Below are 24,641 nucleotides of genomic sequence, written 5' to 3'. Positions count from 1 at the left end.
CATTAAAAGCTAGGGCCAAGATTTCTAAGAGGGTTGACTGATTTGGGGTGCCTCTGGCTTGAGACACCTAGGGCCATATTTTCCAAAGTGCTGAGCCTTAAATAGGAGCTGCAGTGCTCCACAACTCTCAGGCTCACACTCTAAGTGGCTCACCCAAGACCACCCCACACCAGTGGCTCCTTTTCAAAGCGCACACACAAGCATGAACAAGACACACAAGCGACAAAAGCAGCTCTTGTTATCCTTTCCACAATGCCCTACCTCTATCCCTTGCAGAGTTATGTGCAAAAACTCCCAAGCCCAGGGTTCTGTCTTGTTGATTTGCCTGTAATGCCGTACAAAGAATAACATCTTTGCAAATTGTGCGGCTGCCCAGAACTCGTTTTACCAGAGACAAATGGAGCTCAAGGCGCAAAAATATCCAGTTCTATTCTAAATCTAGAACCCACCATTTGGCGAGTGCTCTAACTGGGGGGGAAAGAGTTCTATGGCAGGTTGTGCTCCTTTCCTACATGCTCTTGGTCTGTGCTAGGAAGAGCGGTAGCAGTTTCCAGCTGTGTGAACTATAGGCATGCATTTACACACACTGTCCTGTCTGGGAGTGTTCTGGAAAGTCCCAGGGAACAGGGGACAGCATACAAAAGCCATATGGTAATTCTTGTCCTACTCTCTCCCCTCACTGTGACATCCCCCCCGCAACCCTCTTCAGTCCCCCACATGCTCGCCAGGCCTTTACTCAGTAGGTTATCTGTGCAAATTAGATTATAAATTTCTCTGGGCAAAGACCTTGTCTAATTTTTTGTCTGTAAAGTGCCATACCCACCTACAGGACCATCTAAATCATTACAAATAATATCACCACAGGCAGTGTGGCAGGGTTTGTATAAGAAGGTGGACTGTAAACAGCAAATGTTTCAAAGAGACACAAGTCAAAGAGTCTGCTTTTAGATTGTGCGTGAAAACTGGTAACACACAGGTGACAAAGTAACCCACGGAGAATCCATCTTTGGGGTTCTGGTGTCTTGGCTTTTCATTGTCTGGGATGTTAGCAGAGCCTCCCTATGGAATCATAGCCTTGGCTTCCTACACTGCGTATCTGTGACTTGAAGGGTACATCTACACTTGGAGCTGGCGGGGTGTGTGTGTGGGGGGGTGGTTCCTAGCTAGAGGAGACATACCTGCACTAGCTCTCATCAAGCTAGCATGCTAAAAATAGCAGAGTAACTGCGGTAGCACAGGGAGTGGCGGGAAGGGCTAACTACCCTGGTACAAACCTATCCAGACCCTCTGTGTACATACTCAAGTGGCTAGCCCGAGCCACTGTCTTTGCTACCGCGACTCCACTACTATTTTAGGGTGCTAGGTGTCATCAAGCTAGTGTGAGTATGTCTCCTCGCGAGGGGAATCACAACGTCCAGCCCCAAGTGGATATCCTACACTAGCGGGTGGGTCACACAAGTGAACCCTCGTGAGGCTGTCTCACTGCCACCTGATTTGTATGGTATAGTCCAATGTACTTCCCAATGCCAGGGACTTCGTAATGTTTTCAACAATTCTAAAGCATTGGCCACAGAAAATGCCTCCGAGTGTCCCCTGTATGGTCTGTGTCGTGTCTGAGCCCAGCCCTGCTCCTGTTGAGGTCAGTGGCAATACTCAATGAAGGTAGAACTGGTCTGTGCGTGTGATACCAAGTCACCAGCACAACTCCACCAAAGTCAGTCTGTAACTGAGTGGAGAATTTGGCTCTGTTTAATTCCATGACGTAGACATGGCTGCAAAGCTCCCAAGACCAGAACCCAAGGGGGAGCTGTGCTAATGAGGGGGGAACAATAGGTAACCAGTAGTCTACCGATCAGATTTCCAAAGGGGTCTTTTTAATGAGTTAAGATGACACATCAGCTGGAAAAATTGAATTGCTATCACATGGTAGGCACATATCTGTTAGTTATCAGCAGGGTGGATATAGATGCTGGAAGTAGTGCAGTTTTTCTATACCATGTAATGTTTAAACACTATTGGGCATCCAATCTGAAAAAATCATAAAATCACAAAAAGGGCCATAACTCGAAGTAACACAGTATAATTTTAACCAAAATTGTCAGCAACCTTCTAAATATAATTCCTAATGTGACTATGTACTCAAAATAGTACTGTTTTGGAAAGTTTGGGAAATATTTAACCCCGACGATATATTTTATGCATTTTCCCACATTTTTTTGCCTTCGGTCAAAGCAAAAGTCTGTAGTCACATGATAGTCAGAGCTCATTTGTACCATGTAATACATTAAAATATTTGTCATTATCTGTAGAATGGAGTGATCTGAGAAAAAGTTTTTCTGTCTGCTACTTTATGTTTTATGAGTATTAGTTAATTTCCAATGATTACTGCACTGGCAACTGATGTTAATAGAGCGTATTGCAATATGAAATATTTTCAGGTCATGTTCCACTCTCTGGGCCAACACTGGACCTATGTAATGTACGATGATGCAATCTACTGCAAAGCACAGTTGATTAAATGGAGGAATCAAAACAAATTTGACACTCTTCACCTTGAGATGGGAGTCATACATCATGCAATGAATTTCATGGGTGATATACGGGCAGTGTGATGCAGGAAAGTGGGTTTGAAGACATCCTTGTGGAAGCCAAAATCTATGGTGCTTCCATCATCAGCCATGCTCTACGAGGGAAAGGATATAACTGTGGTGTTAGAATCCACAAACTTATGAATGAGGCAATGAATCGCTTGAAATGGATGGCACTTGGCGATTCCATGAGCAATGATGTTCTCCCAGATGACGAGAAGAGATGCATCTTGGAGAAAGCTCAAACATGCACTGAAGCATGTGAAGATGGGGAGATGGAACACAGAGAAAAGAGAGTGGAAACACAGAATGCCCTGGCAGTCTTCAAAAGCAGCGCCCAATCACTCCACCAGCTCATGGACACTTGTGTTACCCAAGGAAAAATCTGTTCAGATACATTTCTGTCCTGGGAAAACTATGTAACAGATTTCTCCCAACTACTGATGGATTACATTGTAGCAAGAGAAATGATAACAAGTCCATGGAGCTTGAGACATTTGCAGAAATGATTCCAGTTGACTTCTAGTGTGGTCATGGTAGATGGGATTATGTAAATGTAGCAGAAGCCAGAAATATATTATGCTCTATTTCATAGGGAGCAGTATACTGGACTGCCAGACCCTTCAGGGGTGTATGGCATGACTTGGCCATCAGGCAACCTCTCAAGAAGCACTGTGGGAATAATCAGCCTCTTTGCACAAAAGGTAAGGCTCTGACCAAATATTAGCTGACTGCACATTTTAAGGCAGCTGTAACAGCTATGACAAATGTGTGGAATTCAGCCTTCAGCAACAGATCTCCACAAAGAAGCTATCAAAAAGCACGACTGCTGATGAAATTGCTGTCCAAGATGTTATTAAAAGTTGTGACTGAAAGAATGACAAATCCTTTTAGCATTGAACCTGGAACAAGCCCATACACCAGACAGTTACTTGTGAACATTGCAACATTTCCTGTGACCCCATCTGAAACTGCAGAAAGTTTGCGTATGGCAAGAGAGAATGGCACACAAGAAAAGCAGTTTGTGACTAGTAGACTATGAAGCGGTGAGGTAGACCTCTCTGATCTCATAAAAAGTCATAATTTAAAATCATTAGGTCCTCCTGGAATCTCCCATTGCTTCAATGGATGAGGGTTCAGCTAGTGTTGACTTGAGTTCTGGGTTTATTTGTTTTTAGGGCTTCTCACATGGGAAGTGAGTTCAATCATGAATTTGCAAATGCGGTTGCATTTCTTGCAAACGCAGTCATTGTTGGGGGGAGGGTTTGAGCTGTTGGCCTTATGATGTGCTATCTTCTCCTACAGAGACCTCACATGCCACTCCTCATGGCACAGACCTCTCCATCTGGGTCTGTCCAGTGCAAGAGTTCCCAGGTTCTAATATCTGCCTTGCATGCTTTGAGGTTGGCCTTCAAGGTGTCTTTCTATTTGAGGATGGGTTGACCCTTAGAGCATGTTCCCGAGCTCAGTCAGCTATTCAGTGTAAGAAAAACCTCCATGCAGATCACGTGTCCCACCCAGCAAAGTTGAACCCTGATGAGCATGTTCTTGATTCCAGGGATCTAGGACCTCTCAAGGACTTCAGTGTTGGGGATCCTGTCCTGCCACTTGATATAGCATCTGGAGCTTAGGAAGCGAAGGTGGAAACTCTCCAGCTGTTTGATGTGGCACTGTAGACCATCCATGTCTCACAGCCATACAGGTGTAAGGTGAGTACAACAGTGTGGTGAATTTTTATCTTGGTTCTGAGGCAGACTCCACGCTCCCTCCAGAGCCTGTGGATGAGTCTGCCAGATGCCAAGCGTGACCTTGCTGGAAAGTGTGCTACCCAGGTAGCAGAATTTTGTGACCGAGCTGAAGGATGTGTTGTCAATTGTGTTGTTGGGATCATGGTGCTCATGATGCTGGTGGTCTGGTACTGGCTGGTACATGCCCTTCATCTTTTTCAGGCTGATTGTGAAACTGAAGCATTTTGAGCCATAGGCAAAGAGGTCCACAATAAGCTGAATGTCCTTGAGTGCATATGCAATAAGGGCACAATCGTCAGCAAATAGGAGTTCTCTGAATAGCTGTTCAATTACCTTGGTGTGAGCCCTAAGTCACTGTTGATTGACTAGATGCCCCCATCTCAGCTAAACTGGATATGTGCGCCTCTATTGAAGTCCTGTAATGCGAACAAGAGCTTGGCTGAGAAGACAATGGCAAAGAGGACTGGAGCCATTACGCATCCTTGTTTGGTGCCATTGATAGGGAAGGCTTCTGACGAGTCATCACACTCCCCATCACGCCATCATGAAATGAGCGGATGACATCAATCATCTTCTCTGGGCAACCAAATTTATGAAGGAGTTTACATAAGCCCTTGCAATTCACTATGTCGAAGGCTTCGGTTAGGTCAACAAACACCATGTACTAGTCCTTGTTCTGTTCACCAGCCTTCTTGTGTACTTGTTGGGATGCAAAAATCATGTCCATGGTTCCACAGCTAGCACAAAAGCCACACTGTGACTCTGGATACACTGAGTTCACTAGGTGGGAGACGAATCTGTTGAGGACAACCGGTGCAAGATCTTCCCTGCTATAGACAGCAATAAGATTCCACGATCGTTGTCACAGCTAGAGATGCTTCTCTTCCTTTTCTATAAATGGATTATGAAAGCATCCTGATATTCCTGGGGCACAGTGCCTTGCTCCCATACAATTTTGGAAGGGGTGGTGAGTTTCCTGATCAGGTGGGCACCTCCACATTTGTATGCTTCAGGTGGAATACCGAGTTGGAGATTTGCCGGTGGTCAGCTGCTTGATGGCCTTAGTAACTTCATCTAAAGAAGGATCCATAGACAACTCCTCCAGGACAGGATGCTGTGGGAGTAAGTCAATGACTTCAATGAGTGACGGCTCAGGACACTATCAAAGTACTCCGCCCAGCGAGAGAGAATCTTGTCTTTGTGAGCAGCTGGTTACCATCTGCTATAAGGATGGGGCTGTGCCACTGGAGAGTGGGCCCTACACCACATGGAGACTTACGTAGAATCATGCTTGTTGGCTGCTTCCTGCAGTTCTGCAGCCTTCTGCTCCCACCAGTGATTCTTCAGTAGCCTTAACTGGGTTTGTCACTTATGTTTGGTCTGGAGGTGTACCGGGACATTTTAGCATCCAGCCAGGTGTCCAGACATTGCCAGTTATTGGGATGGACTATCAATGATTCTGCTTACTGCATTTAGCCATTTATTAGGCCTTTGCAGGAACTTAGCATAACTAAGGCAAGCCGGGAGTGGGGTGAACAACAGCTATCACATGAAGTGGCTTGACTCTACACCTCTCTGATATGCTGGGGTATGCATCTGTGAAAAACAGGAAGTCTGGCTATATTTCAGGACTGTTATTATTGGGAAATATGGCTGCCAGATTAACTGCTTGGAAATTGCTTGATTAACAATTATTTTTTTAGTGATATGTTTTTGTAACACCTGCTTTTGGCCCAGTGACTGATTTTGTTTGGTCAGCAATATAACCCCCTTTTTTTATTGATATGTCTCTGTAACTTTTTGAGTGTAAGAGGGGAATTGTGGGTCTGGGCCAAGTGGATCGCTTCGTGGACACATTGAGATCTCCAGCCACCTGAATACCACTCCAAACTCCTAGCAGGTAATCATCAGTTCGGGGTGCTTTGTAACCTATTGTGTTTGTATGTGCTTAAGACTAAACAAAGCAGTGACTTCAAGTAAAGGCATCCTAGGGAGAGTGCTGGCTTTAAGTGAAAGCACGTGGTTTTGATTTGTTTGTGTCAGCCATATAGCAGGCAGAAGCACTGCATCTCCCTTGGTCTGTCCTGATACCACCTCACGGAGAGTAAAGTTACCTAGAGCTTTGGGTTCGGGGAGGTTGTCTGCTTCCCCAGCTACCATGTGTGGAGCTAGGCAGCTTGCAGCATGCCTACCAACCAGATCAAGACCCACAAGGAAGTGAGGCGGGGCAACGCCTATTTGCCCCGATTGGAGAGTTGTTCTGGTGCTTCGGCGTGAGATTAGGCCTCTGGTGCTGAGACTGAGGTAGTGGTACATGTGCTCAGAGGCACCAAGGGAACTTTTAGAGCAAAAACTTAGGTGCCAAGTGAGTTAGGAACCTATGGGGTTGGGTGGCAGCTGAGGGGGGATTTTTGTGGCTCACGGAGGTGCCTAAAATGGACTTAGGTGCCCAAGTCCCTTTGTGGATCTGGCTTTGTGTGCCTATTGTGTGGACTGAACTTTCTTAGATTCCTCTGACTTTGGTGTGGGCCTGTGGCATGTACTGAGCACGCTCCTTCTCAGTTCACTCCCCAGCTCAGCACTGCAGGCCTGCTGCTTCAGCAAGGTCTGTACTGCTACCAAAAACTCTGCTGGCATGCCCAGGGTAGTTTGCCCCATTGTAAAAACAGGTCAGAGGTAAGGGGAGGCTCTAGTCATCCAAGATCCCCAGACTTGTATCCCAGATTTTATTCGGGGTCTTCATCAGGCATGCCAGCTCTCAAGCCAGTTTGGCTCTGCATTTGCATTTTAGAACATTTTAAAATTAAACAGAGCTCATTTGCTGGAAAAGGAAGGGAGCTGAATCTCAGGAACCCCATGACCGTGACCCCAAATGGTACCCAACGCCTTCTCCTAGCTTGCAAATTTCCACACCAATCTGACTGGTCTATGAACTTTAGAGCACTTTGAAAATGTACTTTTGAACAGAAATGCTACCGCTACAGCCTTTGGGTGTCTCTTGTGCCTGTTGGCATTCCAGGTTTTGCTCACAGCAGCATCACTTTGTAAAACCAAAGTAAAAATGTAATAGAGTTTGGATGATTGGGTTTTGGAGCTGTGTGTTGGTCAGCTTAGGGGAAGGCTAGTGAGATGTGTTCTATGTGAATACTGCTCATTTCCCCTCCAGCTTTGTGCAAAAATCTTCCTTTCCCATCCCAAGAACAAGCCTGAAATGTCAGCAGTGGTGTGTCAGTAACCTAACTGCATGCTGCCATTTATAAGCCTGCTCCCATTACTGGCAGTGTGAGCACTTTTGAGAGCAAAGAGAAGAAACACTCAGACATGGTCACACGGGAAAGATGATACAACAATGTAGAAGGTAGCTATGGTCTCCGCCTGCTGATGGCTTTACAAAGTAGGGCCATGCCTTTGAATTCACGGCATGGGCAGCCCTGACCTATCCAGACAGTTAATGAAGAACGCAGCAGTCGCTGAATTAAGTAGTCCTTGCTCAGTATCACGAGCAAGAGCTGAAGGTAGGTAACTGCAGTCCAACCCAGCTGCAGCTTTCCCAGAGTTAGCAGCCTGTGTCTCACTGGCACCTCGATTGTTTTTTTACCACAGTACATCTCTGGATAATATGTGCGACATGTTGTTCGCTAAGAAGAACAAAACAAGGGAGAAACTGCCTCCAACAACGGCCTCCTTCAGGCAGCATCTGAAATGCGCAAACGGTCAGCCCTACATATGGAATCATGCAACAGTTCTGTATCTTCAAAGGTCCCCTGTCAACAACAGATGGGTGATAGCATGGGACATCTTGTTCCTAAAATGGCGGTGCTGCCACCTGCTCCGGAAGCCATCCTCACCTTTGTGTATTGTGGCTGTGAGAGTATCTGTGCAACAAGGAGATGCAAATACCACAGGGAAGATATGGTGTTATGTGATGCATGCAGCTGTGAAAGTGACGAGTGTAGCAACAGAGTATCAAACACATCAGAAAGGTTCTGAGGGGAGAATAGAAATGTTTCAACTATCTCCAAATTACTGTGGCTATTTTATGAGTTAATATAGCTTAAAGGGGTGTCGATGAGACATTCAGTAGTTTATAGTTATATGGAGAAGTTACATAAGAGTGCATGATTATACTTCGTTATTCACATGATATATTCATACAAGACAGTCTCCAGCCATTCTACTAAGAATCATTACTGTTATGTAAGTAGTTTACATAGATTGTCATTGTATTCAGTGATGGTAAGAAGATAATTACAGTTGTACTAAGTTTGCTTTAGACTTACGTCTCCAGCCAAGCAGATAACATCAAAAATATATGTTATGTAATTAGGGGGTAGGGGGCCTTATTATTTGCATAACTTCATAAAAATAGCAGACAGAAAAACTTTTCTCAACTCAGTCCATTCTACAGATGATGACAAACGTTTTGATGTATTACATGGTACAAACAAGCTCAGACTATCATGTGATTCCAGATTTTTGCTTTAACTGAAGGCAAAGTAGTACAGAAAAATGCATAAAATATATCATGTGGGCTAAATATTTCCCAAAACAGTATTACTTTGAGTATATAATTACATTATGAATTGTATTAGAAAGTTTCTGCCAATTTTGGCTGAAATTAGACTGTTTCTACGAGTTATGGCCCTTTTTGTGAGTTTGATTTCTTTGGATTAGATGCCTGATAACATTTAAACATTTTGTGACACAGAAAAGCTGCACCACTTCCAGCATCTACATTCATGATATGTGCCTAACATGTAGCAATGAAATTTTTCTAGCTGATGGGTTACACCTTAGTGCCCAAAATGGGTCTGGGCTGGTAGACTACAGGCTCTGAACTGTGGAGGACCAAGTGTGAGATTCTTGGATAAACCTGTGATGAGTGTAAAATTCCTGGAGAAAACAATGGTGCATTTCTAGTAGGAGCGAGTTAAGCTATGGTCCACCAAGGGCCAAACTCCTGTAACTCCATTAACATCAATGAAGTGACACCCACAATGAATTTGGCCTGTGCAGTTAGAGCCCAATCCAAAGCCGAGTGAGTGAATGGAGGTCTTTCCTTTATCTTTAATGGGGGTTGGATCAAATGCTCAAATATCTCATACGTGGGATCCTGTAGCCCATTCACAGGAAGCAAATGTGGAGGTTGCAGTCTCTGAAAATAGCTCCCGTGGTCAATAATGTGAACTCAGCCAGAGTGCTGCATGGTACAGAGGGTTCTGGAGTGGGCACTCTCCATACTCCTGCTTCTCCATTGCTAAGCCAAAGTTATCCTTCCTTCTATCCCTTCCAACCTGCTGAGGTTGCACAGGATATAAGTGGGGGTAGATTTCAACCTAATATATTTTCCTATTGTGTTTGCATTAGCATCTGGGATATGACTTAGCAGATTTTTCAAATACTACTGAAAGTAACAGAAGGGTCTCTAATGTAGGCTGACTCTGTCTTTAAATAGATTTGGGATTATTTTTATGAAATACAACAGGGCTATAGAGAGAATACGTTACTCTTGACATCCTGAGGCTCAGCATCCCATAGGGAGAGCCCCCTCCTGGGTAAATCCAGTTGTGGAAATCTGCCTTTGGAACATATTTTTCTGCAACAGTGCTTTTTCCAGCCCTGCAGAATGCCCTGTTTGTTGACATTTATTCCTTCAGATGCTTAGAATGCAATTGATCTCTACCTCTATTGAAACCAAGATTAAATTCTCCACTCCGCTCCCTGCTTTTTTTTATGGGGTGGGGGTGGCATTACAGAGATTGTGAGAGCATCCAACTAGCCCTGTGCAATGATGATGGTCTCTCCAGTGTCAGAGGAGATCTCACGGGCCTGATGCTGTTATCAACAAGCCAGGTGAAAGAAAGTGAGAGTGGGGAGGGGAAAAGAATACAAGATGCACCTCATACTGCAGAACACAAATAGAGTTAAGAGCCTGGAAATGGGATCAGAAGAACTAGAGGTGGTGAAGACCTGTTAGATCTCTAAACGGTATCTCCTGCTAGTGGGACCCCCTGCCTTCCCATATATACGAACATAAGAATGACCATACTGGGTCAGACCAAAGGTCCATCTAGCCCAGTATCCTGTCTGCCAACAGTGGCCAATGCCAGATGCCCCAGAGGGAACGAACAGAACAGGTAATCATCAAGTGATCCAGTCCCTGTCACACATTCCAGCTTCTGGCAAACAGAGGCTAGGGACACCATCCCTATATAGTGGAGGCATCACGGGACAATAAATGGAGATTACTCTTGATCCTAACCAAACAGTCAAAATATGTTTTGTACCCGATCTCTGCCAGAGATGGTTAGCAAACCTAGACAATGAGCAGGGTCCTCACCTCTCCGCTTGCCTTGCACTCGTGTGCGCACACACCTGCATGCATCTGAGCCTCAAACCCTTACCGGAGCCCGCTGTCAGACTGGCACCCCACTGGATAAAACGTAGTAGCTCTACCAAGTGCACCAAAGAGATCTTCCCCCTGATAGCACTCTTCTCTCAGGAAGTCGCTGTTAGATACATAACTCACCCATGTGGCAGGCGAGCCACGGCCTAGCGGAGTGGTGCGACAGGCACAGCCTGCTAACGTGATCTAACACTTCTCTGTGTCTATGTGTGTCTGTCGGTCTGTCATTGTCACTGGCTTGGAGGAGAACAAGTGCCAGGGTTTCTCTCAGGCTAACGTGCAGAGACCCATGATGCACTGCAGATTCTCCACTAGCCAGAACTGCAGTCTCAGCTCTCGCTTGCTCTCAGGCCTGTGTCAAGGATGGAACATTACAGACGAGGTGACCTAGCATCTAGGATGCTGGGTAACATTTTCAAAAGTACCTAAGTCCCAGAGCCTGAAAGGTACTTAAGCACCCGTTGAAATCTGTGGAAGTTAGGTGCCTAAATACCATTGAGGATCTGCACCCACATGCCCCAACAGTCTAAGTCCCATGAATTTTCACTAGCCCTGCTGAGTCACTTAGACATTTTGGAAAATGGCCCTTGCCGGCTAGCTGCACACACCTCTGCTGAGACAACAGGCGCCGGAGGTACAGTACAGTCTGCCTTACCCAGAGAAGTCCTGGCCGGTGTGGAGTCTCTCTTGATCCAGAAGGAAACCCAGGACAAAACTACAGTCAGGATACAGGGGATATAGGTCTGAATGGCAAAATAGCCCATCCGCCTGCTCAGATCAAAGGAAACCGTCATGACCATATAGTCCCCTAGAAAAAGGCCATAAAGAGGCAGACAAATCAGCATAGTAGGAGGTGGAGATGGTTAATCACCCTTTTATTCCTGTTATCTATCATACTTACACAGCCCCCAGGACCCTACTGTCTGAGCCCCTCACAAGCTTTAATGTATTGAGCTACACAACACCCTGGTAAGGTAGAAAAACACTACCCTCATTGGGCAACTGGAGACACAAAGTGACTTGCCCAAGGACATGCATAAAGTCTGCAGCAGACCAGGGAGTAGAACCCAGTTTTCCCTGGCTCACAGGCTAGAGCCTTAATCACCAGGCCATGCTTCCTCACTACCCTTTGGGGAACAAACTCCCCTTCATGAAGAACATCATTGCCTTTTTCTTGCTACATGACATTGAGCTTGGAGGCCCACGAGACCTTTGAATTCACATGGCAAGTTTGTGGCTTGCCTCCATAGTTGACCATTTAAACATGAACAAATAGAGGGCCTGAATTTGCCATTGACTGCTTTGCGAAAGAGCCAGGCCCTCAAAGTCTGAGGCTGATTGGTGTCATTTAAAGCACAACTCACTCTCTCACCACCACGGCCAGCTATGAACATCTACATGCAAAATTTCTACCTTATCAAAAGAGGCTGAGAGGATCCCAGCACTGCCATCGACTTGCCTCTCCTCCTTTGCTTTGACACTACACCCCTGTGTGTGTGTGTGTGTGTGTGTGTGTGCATCCAAACACAGCCCTAGGCAACTCACCATAGTGAAGTCTAGGAAGCAAGGAGAAGCTACACCTAGCCAGGGATGCATTGACAATGGGAGAGGTGGGATCCATTCAACATCTCTTTGCCATTAGAAGTACGGCTTATAACTGTCAGCCCGTCATTTTACTCCTTAGTCAATATTGCTTACTGACAGATACTAGCCCCTTTTGTCACACACATAAAGCAGCAACTACTTCGCAGACATCATTACATACTGGTCCACCCACCAGCACACTGATCACTGATTCCTAGCTCTGCTGCTGAAGAGTTTCTTGTCCTTCAAATCTCTCCTGAAAATCTGCTTCTCCCAGGGAGCCTGCCCAGCAGCCAGGTTCATGTCTTCCCTTTCCTGAACTTTGGCCCCATGTCTTGGCCTGGGATGGCTGGTCTCCTGTCCCTTAAACCAGAAACAGTTCTGGGCAGGAAAGTGTTTTACTCCGAAAGACTCATGCACATTCACAGTGCTATGGAGCCACATCTTCCTTGCCCCTTTACGCACTCTTTAACCAGGCAAAGCTGCCTTTGACTGCAATGGATTATAATGGGGCACGGCTTTAGCCTGTTAACAATGCATTCAAGGTGGATGTGCAGAGCCATTCTGGGGGCGGGGGGGTCACCTGCAAGTACGCTGAGCAGAAAGCACTGTGATGGCTTGGTGCAGCAAATCAGAGCCCCCCCCTTCCCTGTGGGGGGGGTAAAGGGGGTCTCTGGGGAATGAGAAGATGCCCCTTCTAGTGTGGGGCAGAGGGGGTTGTGGGGGATGAGAGGGGCAAAGCCAGCCACTCCTCATGTGGGGCAGAGGGGGCTGCAGTGTGAGAGGGGCAGAGCCAGCCCCTCCCTGTATAGAGCAGATAATGGCTCTGGGGATGAGGGGGCAGAGCCAGCCTCTCTCTGTGTGGGGAAGAGGGGGTTTTGGAGGGTGAGGAGAAGAGCCAGTCCCTCCCAATGATGGACAGAGGAGGCTGTGGGGACACGGGGGGGCAAAGCCAGCCCCTTCCAGTAAGGGGCAGAAGGAGCAAGAGGGGCAGAGTGAGTCCCTCCCAGTGTAGGGCAGAGAGGGGCTCTGGGGATGCAAGGGACAGAGCCAGCCCCTCCCAGCATAGGGCGAAGAGGGGTCCTGGGGTGAGTGGAATAAGCTAGGATTCAAGACTTTTGAGCTGAGGAGGAAGGTAGCTAAGAAAATAAGAGCTGCCATGCTCGGTCAGCCAATGGCCCATCTAGCCCAGTAGCCTGTTTCCAACAGCGTCCAGTACCAGAGCTTCAGGGGGCGTGCACAGAGAGAGATTCACCCCATCGTCCCCTCCCAGCTTCAGGCAATGAGAGCATTGCCCCGAGTATGGGGTTGCATCCCTGCCCATCCTGGCTAATAGCCACTGATGGCCTTATCCTCCATGGACTTGTCTAGTTGTTTTCTGAACCCAGTTATACCTTCAGCCTTCACAACATCTTCTGGCAAGAGAGTGCAACCCATGTAATTTAGGGCTTGGTTTCCTTTGTCCGATGTGATTTACCAGCTGGCCAGTATCCTTGCTATTTCTGTAGCCAGCAGCCTGTTCGCTGTGATTCTCAGATCCACCCCACATATGTCTATCAGTGCCACTGTGGGACACACATGGCCCATTGCTGGAATGGAGCTGGTCCGACTGACCTGTGCATGCAACACCTGCCTGGGGGCCCCGGACTCTGTTCTCATTGAGCTGCTGCGGCCTTTGTCTGTCTGTCTCTACCTCTCAGCCTCTCTCCTCCTGCTTTAATCCCTTTGCCCTCGCTGCCAAGCTGCTAACTTGGCATCTGAACTTTTTAAACCAAGAGGTGTTGGCATAAATCTGCACTTTTTGATGGTTTAACATATGTGCATGGTTCCCTGGCCAGCTGCTTTTGCCAGGAAAGGAGACGGGAAAAGCGGTTTGTTTTGATGGGTCCGTTCCCCTTACCACGGTGCAGAGTCAGCTCACCCAGGAGGCAGGTTTCACATCTGTAAGGATGAGAGATTTGGCAGTGCCCTGTCCATATTTCCCTGCGACGGATTCTTTACTCCTGCTTCCCCAAAGGGTTGATCCTGGAGAAACCCTTTGCTCCTCTGGGGAGAAGGCAATTTTCTCTCAATGCACTGTTTAATCCTGGCTCTCATGGGTGCCGTTACCATCCTGGAGTTTGAAATGCTCCATTTCCACTGCTCCCTCCTAGAGTAAACAAGTGTGTTCGCTCCCCATGCTTATACAGACCTGGGTTTCCTCTATATGGCTGAGCCTCAGTTCTTAGGGTCCAAGGCTGAGGGCTTGCTGTCTTGTGTGGCTCAACCCCACGCCCACTGCTCCCCTTTGCAGGGCTGTATTCCTTTCATCAGCAAGGCCCTGCCCCCTTCTGGCACAAGGGCGGGGGGGATTTGATCTCCATGCTGTCCCTCTCCCAGGCCTCCCCTCCCCGTCACATCATGCCAGCGATCCTACAGCAACTGTGTGCTGCCAACACAGCGCATACTGGGGGAGTCAGCTGAGCCCCTCCCTATCACATCACATCCCCCCTCTTCTCCGGGGGGGTAGGAGCTCCTCAGTGGTGGTGCTCAGCTGGGCTCTCCTGAATGCGAGGCCTCTGCCGTGACCTTCTGCTGCACAGCTGTGGAATTCACACCTCCTTCACAGAAAGCCCCCCTAATTTACAAGTTCACCCTGCTCCCACTCTGCTGCCTATTCCGCAAGTCCCAGGGTGGCAGCATTTTCTTCGCACAGCTAATATTTGCCTGTCACGGATGCACCCCTCTCCGCTCAACCTTTTCTATGTGTAGTTGTGTTCTCTGGCCAGGCCGGCATCTCAGCCACTGGCCTCATCCCTCCAGGTACAAGCCTTCTCCAGTCCCGGAGAGGAGCCAGCGGTGGTGCTCCTAGGGCAATGGAGACAAGCGTTGATGATAAACGAGATCACACTCCTGAAGCCGAATGGGGGCAGCCCAGCTTGGTAGAGCTAGAGACTGGAGGTGACAGAGGATTTCAGGTTCCCTGGTGAGCTCAGTGAAGCTGATGATTGGGATTGGGGCAGGGTTCCCTGATGATATCAGTAAAACCACTGCTGACGGGGAAGGGCTGGGGATTGAAGATTCTCCATTCCCTGGTGATATTGGCATTGCAAGGCTGGTTTACATTCGTGCAGGTTTCTGCAGTGAGAGGCTGCACATGGGAACATGGGCTGTCGTGCATCAGGCCCAGCTCTGCTAGCCAAAGGGATGTGTTGCGACTGAGCTTGCCCGTGTGGGTTATAAGTTTTCACTCCCCTCCTGTCATTCTCCCCTGTCCTGTTGTCCTTCCTGAGACATTAATTTACAGATCTTTGCACTTCAGCAGCATCTTTCAAGAGAGGCTCTCATAGCACAATGCAAATGTTAGTTCAGTCACCCTCACACCTATTCTCACCCTCAGTTTACAGAGAGGTACGCAGTGGGCCAGAAGGCTTCGATGACTTGCCCAAAGTCACACAGCAAATTCATAGCAGGGCAAGGAGTAAAACCAAGGAGTCCTGACATCCCTCCACTTACTCCTGCCGTTAGACACCACTGTTGTCTTCACCTCCGAGGGTTTGCTTAGCTCCATTACAACACATCCAGGACAGTTAGCACGTGGCAGGCTGGCCGTTCAATGGACCCTGAGTTCAGACTGAGTATGTCCCCCAACTGCAGCCACAACTAACAGCAATGTCTGCATAACGTTCCATCAGCTGGCCTGTCCTGGAGACTCCTGAAGATGGGCTAGCAGCATACTACAGCTATGGCTTCAGCCAGGACATTTACATTCTGCAATGGCGCAGACATGGGCGCTGTCCTGAGACAAGGCCCTACGTCTCATTTACTCCTCCACGTCTCAGCCATTGACTCCCATTCTGCCTGGCCCTCATGATGTCCCCAACAACACTCTTTATCCCCATTCCCCTTCCTTCCTGACCCTTGCTGTCACTATCTAGGTCCTTTCTCTGCTCTGTCCCATCCTCAGGCTGTGGGGGGATATCCTGTGCCTCTGTCCTACCCCATACTGTGCCTAGCTACATGCTGTGTTTGCTGCCCTTCTCCATGGGCTACAGCGAGCACATCACCCTACAGGTTGCCTGTAGCTGGACCCTTCTTTTAATGACTCTATCTTTGGCTTTATGGCTTCCTGGTGCTTCCCACCAATCCCCTCTGCCCTAAGCACTCTGCCCTCTTCTACTATGTGCACATGCTCTCTGAAACTGGGGAGAGCCCCCTTGTAACACAGCAGTGTTTCTATCAGGCCAGGATGCCTTACCAGCCCCTGTCCTGAGAACTTCTGATGTGTTCCTCAGGCCTGTGAAGTCAAACTGATAAAGTCTCCAGGTGCGCTGGTCTGAGACTTCAATGGAGTAACGCCTCCAGCGGTAGATAATCTCCTCTCGCGGGTAGCCATCTGGGGACGGGACAAGGACACAAGGACAATGGGTGAATTGCCATGACACCTTGTGCAGAAATAAGAACCTTGCATGTCTCTTTGATGCCATTTGCTCTGGAGACAATTTGGACCACTGTGATATATTATTGTTGCTATTTCGTATTTCTAGTGTGGTCGTACCTAAAGGCCCTGCTCATGATTGGGACCCTGTTGTTCTAGACACTTTGCAAACACACAAGAAGAGGTGGGCTAGGATTCTCATTGATTCAAAGGCCATTATGAGTAATGAGTCTGACCTCAGGCATAAGGCAGGGCCTAGCTTCCAAAGGGAGTTGGGCACCTAACTCATAGGCACCTTCCAAAACCAAACTATGGTCCCCAAAGAACTTACAGCCTAAAGAAGCAAGACAGGCAAGCAGTAGTACACAGATGACAGAGAAGCATGGGCTTGGGTCCTGAGCCAGTGTACATCAGTATGGCTCCTCAGAAGTCAAGAGAACTAGGTTGCTCTACTGCTACTGAGGATCTAAGAGCCCATTAACATGTCCAAAGATCCCTGTCTTCTGTAGTTCCAGTCCTTTAACACTGCCGCCTCCCCATCCCTCGATCCAGGTGTCTGAGCCAACAATCCTTCATCCACCCTGGCCATGCTACAGACCACCTGGTTTTAGCCCTTCCCATGACTACGACTGTTGTTTCTAGTTTAACGCTTGTGCGTTGGCTCACTCTTCTCTGCTGTGATTATTTCAGCCCCCCATCAACTCCCATTTGTACATTGCAAACTTCTACTGAGCTATTCTGACAGCTTTGTCCCTCACCCGCCCTCCCCCCTCTCCCCCCATGTCTGATCCCTGCAGGCTGACGTGGTAAGCGACTACCATTCTCTGTGAGAGGAGACCATAGAGCAGGTAGCTCACTAGAGCAGGGGGTTCCCTCTCTGTGTTGTAAATTGGCTCTCCTTGGTCTGTGTCCCAATAGGCCAAAAGGAGTAAGGGGTCAAATCCAGCACTAAGGAGTGGGATCCAAGCCCTGACTCCAGTTCAGTTACCTGGTGTGGAAGCCCCCAATTGGGAGAACAGTGGGTTTGCTGGTCGGGATTGTGGTGCACTGGTGCTGCTGCATGGGAGATCATGGCTATGGCATAGCAGAGGGGGGCTGCAGGATTGGAATGAAAAATTTAGTGCGGGGAGGCAGTGTGGCCTAGGGGATAGGGCACTGGACTACAACTCAGGAGACCTGCATTCAATTCCTAGCGCTGCCACCGCTTTACTGGTTAACCGTAGGTGAGTCAGTTCCTCTCTCTGTGCCTTCGTTTCCCCATCTGTAGAATGGGGATAATATTACTGACCTCTTCCATAAAGCATGCTGAGCTCTGTGGCTGAAAACAGATAAGTACTAGAAGTGGATTAGATGCTATAGGTCAGCGGTGGGGGTGGCCCCTGGATTGGAATAATGGGGTGCTGCAGATCAGGGTCGAGATGCACAGGAAGGACTGGGTGGAACAGCGGGTGTGTTGGGTCTGGAGTGAGGTATTTGAAGAACTGGTGTGAAGGAACAGGCAGGGACTAACAGGGGGCACAGAGGTGGAGCAGAGCTAAGCTGGTCTAAGATGGGAAGGAAGGGGATAGGACATGTCAGCAGTGGGGCGCAATGGCAGCCTTGCCTGGGAGACACTCGCTCAGGGCTCTAGGCCAGAGGAATTATCAATCACTTTCATTCATACTTAAATTCAGTTAAGAAAGTAACTGCCACTCAAACCCTTGGGAGATGTGCTGAGAAGCTGCATACTGGGCTGGAGGGCATGGGGTTCCCCTTTGCCCTTCTTTCCTGGGCAGCCTAGGGCATGGGCTCAGTCTTCAGGTTCACTGCTTGCTGCCCCCAGATCAGCCATTCCTGTGTGATCTGAGGGGGGCTGCGGCTGCTTTGGGCCAGGCATGGCTTCAGCATCGCAGATGGTAGGCAACAGCATCAGACAGACTCCCCTAATGAGCAGCACCTCAGCAGTCAGTTAGCTGGATCAGAGAGAGAGGCTGGGCTGTAATTAATGACCAGCGGCTGGCTTAAGGGACTGCTGTCAAAGCTCTTCTGTCTCTTGGCTCCATGCCACACTGGAGCTCAGTGCTCGCCCTACACATGTCCCTGGGGCTCGTATGCGCTCTCTCTTCCATTGCGTTTCAGCAAACAGTCCCTGGAGAGCCCCTGACAGACGATACCCCTCAGAGGCCAGAGCAGCGGTGCAGGAGAAGCGTTGTATTTACTGTAAGACCTATAGGCTGTTGGTTCAGTCCGAGCTGAACGGGAACCAAAGGCTGATGTGACCCCAAAGCGTGAGATGGGTTCCTCTGCTTACATCTGATAACAATCTATCCGGAGGGCTGCCTCCTGGGTTCCAGCCTGTACCCAAAGGGGATAACCCGGCCCTACAGCCAGACCCTTTGTTATAGGTGACTCAAAATACTGACAGTGGGAGCAGCGGGGTGACCTCATTCCATTCCCCTCATTCCTCATCGGTGCCACTTGCAGCCCCCTCCCCCCACCCTCAAGGAGCTTGGGACGTGCCCCAGAAGTAATGCTGTGCTATTGCATGGGATTTCCCAGGTGGGACTGGGGAAGCTCAAACCCCACCTCCTCAAATCAGGTTGCTTTTAAAGGGGAGCTTAGCTGCCCATGCAGAGCCGCTCCTGGGGTGTCTGCAGCCCGCTGGGAAACGGGTGATGGTAGAACTTCACTGGCACCACATGGAGATATTTTGCTAGTGAACAAAACGCCCTAAGGCCGTGTCTACACTGGGCAAGCCCCAATTTCAGCCATCAGTGGCCAGTGACCGGTACTGCTGCAATCCCAGCGTCGGCAGCCGAAGCTGCTATTAGCACCGATGTTGCTTGCCCCAGTGCACGTAGCGGCTTTGCCTGGCTACACTAGGGCTAGTACCGGTGCAGCTACAGCAATGGCTGCACCCAGGCCAAAGCTCTACTCTGGTGCTTCTCCTTGCCTCTCCACCCACCTCCCAGCCTGAGCATCTCTCCGGTTCCCCAGCAGCTGCACCTTGCAGCAGTGGCTGCTTCCTGGCTTCATTTGTAAAATGAAATGTCAAACTTTGTTTTGAAGCAGGGATCTTGACACCTCTATGATAGTTCCTTGGGGGAGGGGAGACAGGGAGAGCCTGACAGCATAACTAAACTGTGTTTCTAATTAATTGTCGAGCATGCATGGAATGTACTGTTAATTAGCAAAGAATGAGGGAGGGGCAAGAGGTGGGAGGGGATGAGGGGACCGTATCTCCTCCGCATTTTGTTTTCCTCATAAGCAGCTCACAGCCGTGCGGTCTGAATCTCGTCAGTGGCAGGGTGATGGGGCAGGGAGGTGGGGAGGGAGCTGCTGGAGGTTATGAAGCTCACATCTGCTTTGCCATCTCCTGATGCTCTTGCGAAGACATGAAATGGGATGACAGGCTCCAAGCTAAGTTACTGGTGGAGCCCAGTAGATAGCAGGCACCATCAGCGCTGCCTGCTCCAAGCACGGAGTATGTCTACATTACATGCTGAGCCTGGGCTCTGACTCAGGTTTGAGTGCAAGCCCTGCTTCTGTCCACACACAAATCAGTCTGACGCAGGGTCAGGCCAGCAAGCACACAGGACCCAGTCCTTGGGCCCTGATAGGGGGATGGGTCAGAGCCCAAGTCCCGCTGTGACCTGGGTCCAAGCCAAGTGTGGACGCAGCTCAAGCCACAGACATGAGTCAGAAGCTCGGCATAGTGCAGTACGGAGCCATTGGCATGGCTGTGAGGCCTGGTCCAGCGATTATAAACCCAGTTTTATAATGCAGTGAGGATGCTAAGGCACAGGTTTGGAAACACTGGGTCCACTAACCAGGGTCCCACAGAACCAGGGTTAGAGTAAATGTAGACATCCCCATAGGGTACATCTACACAGGAAAAAAAAACACCCCGTGGCGGCTAGCCTCAGAGCTTGGGACAACAGACTTGGCTTGCTCTACAGTGCTGCAAATAGCCATGCAGACATTCTTGCTCCAGCTGAAGCCCAGGGAGTCACAGCCCGAGCTCCAGCCCGAGCCAGAATAGCTACGTGGCTATTTTTAATGCTGTCGCATGAGCCCAGCAACCCCATGTCTGTAGACCCGGGTTCTGAGACTCCTGGAGCATGAGCTCCAGAATCTCTGCCCTGCTATGTGCCTTTGTACCACTCTGGTGGCCAAAGGGCATGGGATATATTTTATTGCCCTTGGCTTGGGGTAATCCCCATTGGGTCATCATAGCTGGCCCCTACACCATCCTCCCCACAGCTCCTGGCTGGCGTGCACTGTGCTCCAGCTACCTTCAACTGGTAGATGATCCCATGGGGACCACTGCCAACTGGTGTAAGTTAAAATGACCTCCAGGCTATTCTAACCTGCCCCAAGGCTGGACAGATAATCAGGGAGCATAACCAATATCCCCATTTCCCCAGTCCCCCTCTATTGCACTGAGCAGAAATTTAATGCAGCAAGGAATCTTGTCCCAGAAACAGGAGGAGGCCCCAGGACATGGTTGAGGTATGTTGCTGGTGCTGTTTGGGAGAAGCCCAGCGGTACAGGAACATGGGTTCTGAATTAACACCCACCTAACAGAGTCTGTTCTCCCTGGTACAAGGGTTTGGCCCTGTTGAATTTCTTCCTTAAACCGTATTTAAGGCACTGATACTCACAACTGGAGAAAACCAGTGGGCAGGAGTGCGTGTCCATTGGGAAATTCTGCAGCTGGAGTAGACATTCCGCCTCTATGGTCAGCCTGGAAGTGAGACAAAAGACTCAGCCTCAATGCAGCTTAGTCTGACCTCAGACACAGCTGTGTAATAAACCCACGTGGGGATTTTCTGACAGAGCAGTTGTCAAAAAATGCTGAGTTGTCAAAACAGAAAGGGTCCCATAAGAAAGGGTCAGGTTCACCACACTTTTTTACTCAAAAAGGTTTTGGATTTTTTTTTTTAAGAAATTGTTGAAATGGTTCATTTTGACATTTTTGAAACAAAAAATTCCAGTTCAAAATGACTGCTCATGCAGAAATTTAAGCTAATTAAGGTAAAAAAAACAGGGTCAAAATTGAAATAAAACATTTCAACGGATTTTTGGTTCACAAAAATGTCCATGATTTTGACTTTTCATCCTGATTTGGGATGGTAACATTCTTTGATCTCTCTGTCTATCTGTGTAACCTCCACTAGCACCAGGAACCCCCAGCACTGAGATACCACTGCATCCCCTCTGCTAGATCACAGCACAGCCCCCAGTGACCCCCAGCTCTGAGATACCATTGCATCATCTTTTCTGTATGGTAGCACAGCACCTGGGAACCTCTTGCACTGTGACTTGACTGCATCATCATCTCTGTGCTCCAGCACAGCAGCACAAAGCTGCAGGGGTTATTTAGTTACTTTGCGTTTGTGGCTGATGCCCGAGACGTACCGGAGCGTGTAGAGCACCTTGCCATCATTCCAGATCCTGAGCAGCTGGTTGGGCGTGGTTATCCAGTGCGAGTCGGCCCGCTTGGAGTTCCTGAAAAAGGTATCTGGGATCCAGATGCGGCTCACCATGTTAGTGTTCAGAGTGAGGGCTTTGAGGGTACTGTTAAAGCGAAGGCGCCGGTCATACCAGGTCTGAGCAAAGAAGATATCAATGGTATATTCCTGCCAAAAGAGACAAGACAGCATGTCCTATTATGAGGAATTATCTAGCCTGGAACAGACACACAGCGCTCTGCTGCCAAAGCCCAGAGTGCAGGGTCTTGGGGCCGCTGAGTCAGATTCACACCCAGAACTCCTGGGAAACAGAAGGTGAAAAAGGCATCTGGGTGGACTGAGCAGGGGAAGATGGGCAGGTTGCCCATGCTACTGTTATTTATTACACCTAGCACCTACCAGCACCAGTTGAGGTGCCAGGGAGGCAGAGTATGTGGGTACAGTAGTATAGGCATTGTGCATACTATTAGTATATTGGTTTGTTTGTCAGCCTGAGATAGAATTTTGGGTTTGACTTTTTGATACTCTTATATTTATAATATGTGTAAACAAAGGACAAAGACCGTGTAAGTTGCTTCTGCCTAGTCAGATGGATTTGTTAGTACAAATGGAACAGATAAAAGCGGTTAAAGTGTTACTCGGTACGATTGCCTCAACCCCTATCTCAAGGCAAGGTGAAGCAACCAGTTGGGAGGGACAAGGGAGGACTGGGGAGAAGGTATAAAACCCTAAAAGACCAAAGAAATGCCTGACTCTGACTGTAGCATAACCTCACTCCTTACCCCTCCCATGGGGTACAAAGGGGGTGGGACTGTAGGCGTGCATTGCAGGTATATTTGGGCCTGCTAAGGAGGAGAAGGGGGGAAATAGGGAATGGGGACACAGTCAAGGCTCTGCGGCGTCAGAGCTGGGAAGGGGGACATCGGGGTAAATGCTATGCAGCGTCAGAGCTTGGAACAGAACACTGGGAAACGGACTCTGCTGGCTTGTAGAGCTATGGATATGCTTGCTTGGAACTAACCCCAATAAACATCGCATTGCCTGCACTTCGGACTTCTGGTCGTCTGCTTTCTGTCTGTGTGACAAGAACCGGGGAGAGGGTAAAGGGAAAGCCCTCTAAAATATACGCTTAGTAAGAGACAGCCCCTACCATGAAGTGTTTACATTCTAAATGGACAAGACGGACAATGAGTGGGAGCAGGGATACATTATTATCCCCATTTTACAGCTGGGACACTGAAGCACGGAGCGATTAACTGACTGGCCGAGGGTCACATGAATAGTCTGTGGAAAAAGCTTTGATGGAACAGTTTTCCATCAGAAAATGCAGTTCTGTCAAAATCAAAAGGCATCACACAATCAGGTTGATTCTGCCAAATTCTGATTTTGAGAACAAAAGGGGAAAAAGTTCCGACATTGGTGACACATCCCCGGTTGACGTTCTCTGGATGAAACGTTTAGAAAGGGAATTTCTGTTCTGCGCCCAGCTCTGCTCTGAGTGCCAGGCCAGTGCCTTAGTGACAAGACTATCTGTGCTCCTGAATTTTATCAGCCAGGGTGACTGAGCAGCTTCCCATGGAGGGACCTCTTGAGTGCTTGGAAACTGGAAACCTGCTAGAAAGGCAGTTTATTCGGGGTCAGTGCATGACCTGGATTGTTGCCTCACAGTAGTGAAATGCGGGAGTTACTTCATCTTGACCAGCATAGTGCTTCAGTTCACTGGTGTGTGTTATCCTAGCCGCATGCTCCCTCCAGTGGGATAGGAACCAGAAACCTCATGGCTCACAGGCAGCTATTCTAGCAGATGAGCCAAAAGAGAATGCCCCTCAGGCCCAGCTGGCAGGAGCCAAGCTGACCGTTCACACCTTTGAGGTGCTTTGGGTCTAGTCTACATTCCCATTCCACTGAAGCAAACTCAATGCACGTGAAAGGGTTTGCTAGCTCTGGAGACTAAATGCTGGCTCTTCCTGGAACAAGGGTGGGACATACTTCACCCATCAGTATGCCTGTAGACCTCTGGAGCCCAGGGCCCAGTCAAGCTTAGTGACAGCCAGGAATATGCCTGTCTGAGATGGGGACTTATGTCCACTAGGAACTGGGCTGAGACCACCAAACTCATTTCACACTAGCCATGAGATTGCAATAGCCTCTAGCCACTACTATCCCGTTCCTTCCTGATTTCCTCCACTCCAGTAAAATCCTTGTTGCACTCAGGCAGTGTCTGGCTCTCCTCCTTCCTGAACGGCGATGAACAACGTCTGACTCTGCCACCTCTCTCCCTCCCTCTCTTGATTTATCTCAGTGCAAGTTTTCATGACTGCATCGTGTCCTCCCCCTGCTGCCCTTGCCACTGGTTTAGAACCAACTTCTGAAAATTGGCTATTAAAATAGAAACATGGCCTTGAAAAATGTGTCCTCCCCACGTGGGGAGGGGAGCAGAGCGCT

At 48.7% G+C, this 24,641-nt stretch overlaps 1 protein-coding gene across 4 annotated transcripts in view; it reads right to left on the bottom strand.

The window, feature by feature from the left end:
• Positions 1–24,641, bottom strand: part of LOC125642642 (gamma-aminobutyric acid receptor subunit gamma-4) — a 72,453-nt gene that overhangs the window by 2,412 nt on the left and 45,400 nt on the right. For 3 of the 4 annotated variants that reach the window (XM_048864299.2, XM_048864300.2, XM_048864301.2), the window contains 4 exons: positions 22,144–22,364; positions 21,387–21,469; positions 16,564–16,701; positions 11,398–11,550 (listed from right to left, as the gene is read on the bottom strand). In XM_048864299.2, the coding sequence (XP_048720256.1) occupies positions 11,398–11,550; positions 16,564–16,701; positions 21,387–21,469; positions 22,144–22,364 (595 nt within the window). The remainder of the gene's footprint in view (positions 1–11,397; positions 11,551–16,563; positions 16,702–21,386; positions 21,470–22,143; positions 22,365–24,641) is intronic. The other variant, XM_048864303.2, reaches the window with a different exon arrangement.

This window comes from Caretta caretta, chromosome 9 (assembly GCF_965140235.1).
Source record: "Caretta caretta isolate rCarCar2 chromosome 9, rCarCar1.hap1, whole genome shotgun sequence".
Classification (NCBI taxonomy): domain Eukaryota; kingdom Metazoa; phylum Chordata; order Testudines; family Cheloniidae; genus Caretta; species Caretta caretta.
The sequence above is the reverse complement of the archived record's forward strand: the minus strand, read 5'-3'. Positions and strand labels throughout refer to the sequence as shown.